The sequence below is a fragment of the Stegastes partitus genome, unplaced genomic scaffold (genome assembly GCF_000690725.1).
Source record: "Stegastes partitus isolate 25-593 unplaced genomic scaffold, Stegastes_partitus-1.0.2 Scaffold955, whole genome shotgun sequence".
In the NCBI taxonomy this organism is placed as follows: Eukaryota; Metazoa; Chordata; class Actinopteri; family Pomacentridae; genus Stegastes; species Stegastes partitus.
In genome coordinates, this window is record NW_007578686.1 from 193,936 (window position 1) to 203,611 (window position 9,676).

Consider the following 9,676-nt stretch of genomic DNA (forward strand, 5'->3'; position numbering starts at 1 on the left):
ATAATGTTTGTGTCTTTCCCAACACATGATGTGCTCCATGTGCAGTTCCATGTGTTTAGTGTTTGTCACTGGCCCCTGTGAGTTTCTGTGTTCTTGGTTTTCCATGTTTCAGTTTCCCTGGTTCACCAAGCCCTTGGGTCAGTTTGTTGTTTGCTCCCTCTCCCCAGTCCACTGCCCTGGGTACTTTGTTCTTTGGTCTCTGATCTCTGCACTTAGTAATTCCCTGATTATCTGGACCCATCATAGATCAGAATCAGAGATACTTTATTGATCAATGAGGAAAAGTTGCTTAAACGTACAATAAATAATCAGTTCGTTCATGTCGTAGCTGGTCTCCTTGTCCTCATTGGTGGATTCTCTCTAAAACCTCAACAAAGTCAGTGATGGATGAAGAAGATTTATAACAACACAATAAACGTATTTCTGTCCCTTTCTCTGCAGTAACAGTAACATCTCATCTAAATACGAGGACATCATCTCCAGAAGTGTTCTGCTGCATCCAGGACCTCCTGCTGTCTACCAGCTGAGAACAAAGAAAGAGAAGATTGGAACTCTGACAAGAAAAACTGTTGGAGAAAAAAATGTGAACCAGATCAATAAAACCATCTTAGTTGTGGGAGAAACAGGAGCAGGAAAATCTGCTCTGATCAATGCTCTGGTCAACTACGCCATGGGAGTGAAGTGGGAGGATGAGGTCTGGTTTCAGATCGTAGAGGAGGAGGAGAGAAGTCAGTCAGAAAGTCAGACATCAGATGTGATCGTATACCAGGTTTTTGGTTTTGAAGGTGAAGCTCTGNTGTTGACTGATAATCGATCAGGATCAATCACTGGAGCTTCCTCCGGTACAACTACATGTACTTTAGGTTCCTTCATGTCTGGATGATGTTTCAATCGTCCACCAGGTGGCGCCGTTCACCAGCCCCATCCATCCCTGCAGTGTCCACCTGCTGACAGCAGCAAGAACACATTTAGACTGTCGGACACCTGAAGTTATGAAGGGAGTCTGAAAACATCTGTGAAAAGACAAGAACATGACCAACTTGTGGTTTGGACTATTAGTGATTCAAACATTATAAACAAGTCAGTCACATGACAGAGTTCTGCTGTTTGAATACAAACCATAGACTGGATAGGAAAGATGATGTAGCTAGCGTGACGTCACCTGTTGGTTTCTGCACTGAGAAAACAAAACCAGGATTTTGTTGCTTTCCAGTTGACATCTTGGATTTTTGGAGACGAAAAAGATTGTGAGAAAGCGGAGCCGGAGAGCAGTGATTGGTCAGACTGACTGAGACCTGAGGACTCTCTGCCCGCCCACCTCTACCTGCTGCTGCTGCTAATAGGTTAGCCTCCATAAGTGGAGCTAAACTCTCCAGGTGAGTGTTAAAGTGTCTCAGTACCTGGTTGTTTTCTGTCCACATCTGGATGATGTTCCATCTAAAGCAGCGACCTGCGTTCCTGCAGCTGAAGCTGCTGTAAGTTCAGATCCTGTTTTACCATCAGAGACAGGATCTGACATCAAATGTTGGAATAATTCTGTGTTATGAGCCAATGATCATGAAAAGCATGAGAATGTTGTAAATATCCATTGCCTCTATTTTATCTAGTGAGTGTGAGATAAGGACAGCGGGTAGTCAAAACACCATGCCTAATCACACCCATTTGTGGGAGGTTGTCTTCTGTTTTCTGTATTTAAGAACCAACGCTTCATGCTTCTAGTCAGTCACTTGTTCAGACTCTGTGCTGTACATGTTGCTCCTGGCTGCAAGTACAACTTTGCTTTGACTGAAGAGACGACTCTGTGTGTTGATGTGAAGCAGTTAGGACTCCACTGAAGAATTTTCCTAATATTTTTATTTTAACATCTAACATCGTGTTTTAAGCTGTTCTGTAAATCTCAGGTTACGTTTCCTGACTCGTTAACGCTGATGCTACATCAGGTTTGTCAGCGTCATCAATGAGCTACCTGTTGTCTGTGACTAGTTCCCTGTAGGTCACAGCTGATCAATCAGAACGGATCGATAACGTGATTACAGGCTGTGAACTGCTGCCGTCTCAGGGCAGACAGGAAGGATGAGCAGAAACTAAACCAAGCTGCCGCTACACCACAGAACCCTGATCAGCTCATGTCTCTGTTCTCTGCTCATCTCACTGAGACAAATATCTGCTGAAATGATTCCTTCTCTTCCAGAAGCAGTGAAGCTNAAGTTTTTTGAATCCTTTTGGGCATCTGTGTCTGTCCATATCCTACAGTCATTAGGATCAGGGTTCTCTAATTCAGAATCAGAATCAGAAAGCTTTACTGTCAGTGCACCAAGAAGCACAATGAAATGTGCTGTGCTTAAAATAACACTATGCATCGCGCACACACACACACACACACCCACACACACACACACTCCTCATTTACTTGTGCATCAACAAATAACAATAAAAGCATAAAAAATGAACAGCAGTGAGTTTGTGCAAACATTGTAGTGTCCACATTTATTGCCCACTATAGTGACCACGGGGATTGGACCTGTGGGGTGTCGGGGTCGTGGTCAGTCTGAGTTCAGTACTGTGATGGATCTTGGTAAGAAGCTGTCTTTTAGTCTGCATTTGTGGCCTTTGATGCATCTGTAGCTCCTGCCAGAAGGTAGCAGAGTGACGAGGAGGTGAGTTCTGTCTCCTATGGTGCTGCTGGCTCTGCAGAGGCAGGGGGTTGTAAAGATGTCCTCCAGTGGGGGTAGTGGCAGTCCAGTCATGTGCTGACATGTCTTCATCACTCTCTGGAGATTGTTCTGGTCAGTAACTGTGCAGTTGGCATCCCACACTGGTGCTGTATGTGAGTACTGACCCGATGGAGCACTGCTAAAAGGCTCGCAGCAGCTCTGCAGACACACTGTTTGTCTGAAGCGTCCTCAAGAAGTAGAGCCGCTGTGGTGCTAACAGTCCATGTGAGTGACTCTGGGATGTAATAGAGCAGAGAAGTGAGCCTTTTACTGTTTGAGCTGCTCTTCCTACTAATCCTGCTGACTGTGGATGATATGATGCACAGTGATATATTTTACTGGTATTTCCAGGCTCTGAGTCCTCTTTGTGATCACTTCATCTACAAAATGTGTTCCATCATCACAGTACAGCTTTTCCAGTTTCCTAAATCTTGGTACTATTTCTCTGCACAAGGCTTTTGCTACTGATGAAGCATCTGGGTGGCCTATGGGAATATTTCTGCCCAACTTGAAAGCTTATTGCTATGAAAATGTAGTTTTATATGTGATGATTCAATGCTGTTTGTCTGAACGTGTCTGTGAAGATTCGCAGTCATCCAGGTCATGGTTGTTCTGGTAGATTAATCGTAGCAACTGGACTTGCTTGAGTCCAGTTGCTACGATTAATCTACCAGAATGTTTGTCTGAACCTTGCTTGCCTTGCTGCAAGTAAAACTTTGCTTTGACTTGAGAGACGACTCTGTGTGTTGATGTGGAGCAGTTAGGACTCCACTGAAGGATTTGATGAACACTTATCAGTTATGACCAGTGTAGGAGCCTAAATCTATTTCTTTGATTTTGGATTTGGTTCTTATTTTACCACAATTATTTCTATTTGGTTTTGATTTTTTGTTCAAGAGTAACTTTGATATTGATTATGATTAACATTTTTATTTTGCTAAATTTATTTGTTATTTGGTTAAATGTTGTTAATCATATTTTTGGATATTGGAATTCTGTGTTAGTGTGGTCTTTTGGTTTATTGATTTGTTTTTGATATTTTGNGGGCTCCGTACAACTCTCCTCTAACGGGGTTTCCCCAGCAACCCCCGTTACTGTGGCATTCTGGGTAATGAAGTTCTAAACACAGAACACTCATACATCACAATCCTCCCGAGTGCCGACGCAGCCGCTGCCTGTGAGAAGATTCATACAGTCACAGCAAGGCTGCAGACCCAACATCCAGAGGCACTCATCATCATCTCTGGGGACTTTAATCACGCCACACTGAACTCTGCCTTGCCTACTTTCCACCAGTTTGTGAACTGCCCCCCCCCCAGAAAAAAACGGACAATCGACCTCCTGTATGCTAATGTACGGGACACATACAGAGCCACCCCCCTCCCCCCACTTGGGAAGTCAGACCACAACGTAGTCCTCCTACAGCCTCAGTACACCCATCTGGTCAAAAGACAGCCGGCCACAATGCGCACCATCAGGAGGTGGTCTCCTGAGGTGGAGGAGGCCCTGAGAGACTGTATGGAAACCACCTCTTGGGATGTTCTACAGGTTGACTACCTGTTGGAGAGGATTGGTACCAGGTTATCCCTCCAGGATACTAACTACAGGCGCTCGCTGAGATAGAGCCATGTTTTTTCCATGCCACATACAACAACACGGACAAGCGGCCGTAAGCAGGAGTAAACTGACCACAGCGACGAGGAGCCAGCAGAGGATTATCCCGCTAGCATTGCAATAGCTAGCAACTCGGCTCACTAGCTTGCTAAGTTGAAGAGTAGCATTGTTGTGTGTGAACTGGAGGAGAGGGACAGCCCGTCTGCTGAGCACTGAGATCTGCCCTGGCCAGTATTGTAGCTGCTTATCTCCTGGGGTGAGTAAATCAATCAGTATTCACAGTGTAGTTGCAAAAAATGAATGAATCATGTTGTTGACTTCACCAGAGAATCTCAACGCTGATTGGCCATCGCTGCGTGTCACAACGCAAAAGTTCAGATTTTTCAACCTTCTCTCTAGACGCGCGTCCAAATCGTGTCAAACGTGCGTCAAACTCGCTCAATTCGCGTCTATCGCGCCGCGGGACGTTTACTCACGTCTAATCGCGTCTTCACATTGACTTTACATGTAAATCATTCGCGCGAATGATTTTACTTGCGTCTGGTGTGAACACAGCATAAGACTGTTCGTTGTTACCCGAACAACAAACCCTGGGTGACGCAGGAGGTCAAAGCTGCACTCAACAAGAAGGAGGTAGCCTTCAGGAACAAAGACAGGGAGGCCATCAGATCAGCACAGAGGGAGGTGAAGCTGTGCCTAAAGGAGGCCAAAGACACCTACAGGAGGAAGATGGAGCAGCAGCTGAGGGACAACAACATGAAGGAGGTCTGGCAGGGTGTGAATACCATCACAGGCTTCAGAACAAAAGTCAGAACAGCAGGGGGGACGGTGGAGGAGGCAAACAATCTGAATGCCGTCTTCAACCGGTTTGACCAGTCCATGACCCCCCCCACCCTCACCGCGGTCCCCCCTCCCTCAGTGTGCCTCCCTCAACATCAACTCAACTCATTCTATTCTATTCAATATCAGGCAGGGTTCGGTACACAGGTGATCAATCAGACTGGTAGAGGTATCCAAAAACGAGAGGCGAAAGGCAAGGTCAAAAACAGAAATGAGTTTGTACACAAAACAGACTATGACTGTGACTATGGCTACAAAGAAATGCTGGAATGAGGACTGTGAAGCACAACAAACTGGCAACGACACTGTGAGACACACAGGGTAATATAAACGAGGTAATGAGGGGAGATGGGAAACAGGTGAGGGAAAACCATCAGGGAGCAGGTGTGATGAGATGGGTGCAGGAAGTAAATGTAACACAGAGGCAAATGGTTAGTGTTTACAAAATAAAACAGGAACGACAAGACATAAAATGTGCAGACATAAACAGAAACTTGACGGACATGACACAGCTTCACTCTGTGATATTAATAACCTACCGATCAACAGTTTTACAGATATAACATATTCCCTCAGCTAAGAATCTGTATTGATCATCAAGAATCTGACATGCCTGGGCACCCCTATAGCTAGTTGAGCGGGCAACCCATGAACAGAGGCTATAGTTCTCCGACGCAGTGGTCGTGGGTTTGACTCCTGCTCATGACACTTTGCTGTAGGTCTCTTCCCATTCTTCTCCCCCCTTTCCTGTCTATCTCTACTGCTCTAAATGAAGACAAAAAGCCCCCCCCCCAAAAAAAAATAAAAAATCATATATATATATGTGTATAGATAGATAGATAGATAGATAGATAGATAGATAGATAGATAGATAGAATCTGACATGCCCTTGGCCTCCAACCCTACCTAGTGACAGTCTTTTTCCATTTTTCCTTCTCCCTCTCCCTCCTTTCCTTTTCCCTAGGTGGGCGTGTACTGGCTGATGTCTAAGTGATGGACAGGTCAGCTGATTACCTGAATACCTTCACCTGCAGCGGGGCGTGGTCACCAATCTATTACCCACTTTTGACTGCCATATAAGCAGACTGCAGACCATGACATGACGCCTAACCGTAAATCACATCTTCTTTGACCTGCCCCACCATCTTGGATTCCTGTTCACCATTTCATCTGCTCCGTTGTCTTCTCTGGGTCAAGTCTCTCAGATCATCTCTTTGTCACCATGCCTGTCTGCTGTCTCCAGACGCCATCAGCAGCCACGCTGCTCACCATTCCCCCCTCCCTTCACCTACCTCCACTGTCAGTAAGCCCTCATTCTCCTGCTGGGTCCTATTGTATATTGTACATAGTATTCTTAGTTTCACACTTTGTAAATATAATGGTAAGATAGCGTTTGTAAATAATTCCTATATTATAGCATTTGTAGATAGTTTTTATATTAGCATTTGTAGTTCACCATTGCACAAAGTGTTTGTAAATATTATCAGTATTTTCATGTTCGCTGTAAATAGTACTTGTACTGTGTTCTTGTGTTTGTGTAACGTATTCAGTGTCCATAGTCGCTTTCCTGCTTTGGTTGTACCAAGTCCGGGTCAGCTCAGTTCAGTACCGCTACTTCCTCTAGCTCTCTGTTATCTGTATTTAGTCCGCCCTGCCTCTAGTTGTCCCCAGTTAGTCTTTTGTCCTGCACCCTTTGACCCAGTTTCTGCTTTGTGTGTATACATTGTAAATTTAGTGAATAAATTCTGTTTGTTGCTGAATTCTGCTGCCATGTCTTAGTCCACGCCTTTGTCTCAGAGTCTGTTCTGTGACAGAAGTGTCAGAAAACGATCTGGCAAAAAAGGAGAAGCTTCTCCCAGCTGATTTATATCTAATCGAACCTGCTCCTGACGAGGATAGCACAACAGCATCTGTTTCCATGGTGATCTAGGAGGTTAAATGAGAACCACCCTCATGATACTGAAAACTCTGACTTTAGGCCCAACATACCTAGCTAACCCACTAATCTCATAATCTTGTTGTACAGTCCACTGGTATCCCTTTACAATGTGACATAACAAAAACAAATTAACATTACATTTTCTCTAACGAAAAATACCAATTATGCTGTAAGGAATGACCGTTTTTTGTTGTTGTTGTTTCTAAAGTGGATTAAGAATAAAATTGTTTTTACCTGGTTCATTAACTTTTTGTGCTCCATTATGGTCCTTCTCCGGAACTGATCTTTTGGCGAACCCTTCTGGATTCTGATTGCATCTTTCACCTTTTTTTGCAGTTTTTTCAAATCATGCTGTAGTTGAATTACATCTTTTCTCCACCGTTGTCGTGAACTTTGGCTGCCACATCTTTCAATCTCTATCAGTGTCATCCAAAGTTGTTGTTCCAGCTTAAAAGACCGGTTCTCTATTTCTGTTAAATGAACAGTCTAGAGAAAAATAGGGAAACATTTTAAGTAACAGATATCACCATGAAACCTCCACAATTAATTTTCAATGGGGTTTCTGCAGAACCCACATGTAGACACTGAGGACAATGAGATACAAGACTAGGTGAAGAAGTGTTTATTTACAAAGTGAAATCAAAGTGCAAATACCCAGTGAATTACAATAACCATAATAACCAAACAACCCAGGGGTGTGAACTAGGGAGAACAACCCGCGTCGGACGGTTCACGCCTCCGCGTCGTCCATTAATTTCTGATAATGGACACCTCGAAGGGCATTATCCCGCTTATACCATGGTCACTTACGAAAGATATTACTAAATAAATATTAAATCAATTATTAATACGTTAATGTTGTTTTTTACCGTTAAAATCGTAAGTTTTCCACAACAAGCGGCTGAGCGGACTATTTCATGTCTCTCGTTGTGACGCGTTGCCAAGGTAACCGGTCGGCCGCAGCTGTTATATTAGGCCTAAGTGGAAGGAAGTGAGATGATTGCTTAACGTGAGGGCAAGTGCACCTCTTACCGCTTGTGTGTGTCCAGAGGATGATGCNCAGATGTGATCGTATACCAGGTTTTTGGTTTTGAAGGTGAAGCTCTGCCCTACTCTCTGACCATCATCGATACTCCTGGATTTGGAGACACCAGAGGACCTGAACAAGATGCCATCATCAGTCAAAGGTTGTTGGACTTGTTTAGATCAGATGATGGAGTTAATGAAGTCAATGCAGTGGGTCTGGTGCTGAAGGCGAGTGATTATCGACTGAGTGACCGACAGATATACGTCTTCAACTCAGTGATGTCTCTGTTTGGAAAAAACCTGGAGAAAAACATCGTAGCTCTGATCACACACTCAGATGGAGGAAAACCTGAAAATGCTCTTCAGGCTCTGGAAGCTGCAAAAGTCAAATGTGCCAGAAATGAGAAGGATCAGCCTGTTCACTTCCTGTTTAATAACCAACAGAAAACCCAGAGAGGCACAGAAGAAAAAACTAAAGCTACTTTAAAACATTCATGGGACATAACAAAGGAAGGAATGAGTGAGTTCACAGCCTTCCTGAACAGAACCGGACCTCTGAAGCTGATGACAACAGTTGAAGTGTTGAATAAACGAGTCAGACTGGAAGCCCGTGTCCAAAACCTGCAGGAGAGAATCAAGTTTATTGAAGCAAAGCAGACAGAAATCAGTCAGACTGAAGAAGCTCTGAAGAAACATGAAGGAGAGATGAAGAAGAACCAGGAGTTCACTGTGGAAGTTGTTGAACCCTACAAAGAGAAAGAAAAAATTAGAGGTGGGATGTGGAAGTTGGTGTTTTATGAAGGAGCTGTCTGCTGTACAGTCTGTGAAGAGAACTGTCACTATCCTGGATGTACAATGGCCTGGTATCCTGAACACTGTGAGGTCATGAAAGGTGGACGCTGCACCTCATGTACCAACAAGTGTCCTGCATCAGATCATGTGAAAGAAAAGTGGAGATATGTGCCCAAGACAAGGAGAGTGAAGAAGACTCTGGAAGACATGAAACTGAAGTATGAAGAGAATCAGAAAGAAAACCAGAAGAAGTCGAGTCTTTTGGAGAAACTGAAGAAAGAAATGGACCAGCTGACATCAGAGAAAACACAGTGGCTGGAGGAGGCCTACCAACATGTTGTCAGACTGAAGGAGATCGCTCTGGAAGCTGGTTCAGTGTCCACTCATGTCCACCTGGACTTCCTGATTGAGAAGATGAAGGAGAAAGGAGACACAGAGAAGGTCCGGGAGCTGGAGGAGATGGAGAGAAGGATGGATGAAGGAACCAGAGCAGCAGTGCAGTACGTTGTTGTTTCACAGCAGTTAGTGTAAAAGTTGGGAGACCATACTGAACAAGTTGAAGAAGCAACATCATCAGTGAGAGCTGAGGAGGAAAGTTCTCACCTGATGTGACTCCAGGGGCCTCATTTATCATCAGTGTGTAGAAAAGGTTCTAAATTCTGTCGTACGAATGACATTTAGAGTGTGTATAAGTACAAACAAATCCCTATTTATCAAACATGCGTACGGGGGTCGTATGTACATCAGTGCT

The 9,676-nt window shown here is 44.2% G+C and overlaps 1 protein-coding gene across 1 annotated transcript; it reads left to right on the top strand.

Annotated features, from left to right (window-relative positions):
- Positions 1-433: 433 nt before the first annotated feature.
- Positions 434-9,480, top strand: LOC103366595 (myosin-6-like; the record flags this gene model as incomplete). Its single annotated transcript, XM_008294363.1, has 2 exons — positions 434-769; positions 8,188-9,480. Coding segments are annotated over 2 exons (1,605 nt in total), but the record flags the coding sequence as incomplete, so codon positions are not given.
- Between the last annotated feature and the right edge of the window lie 196 nt (positions 9,481-9,676).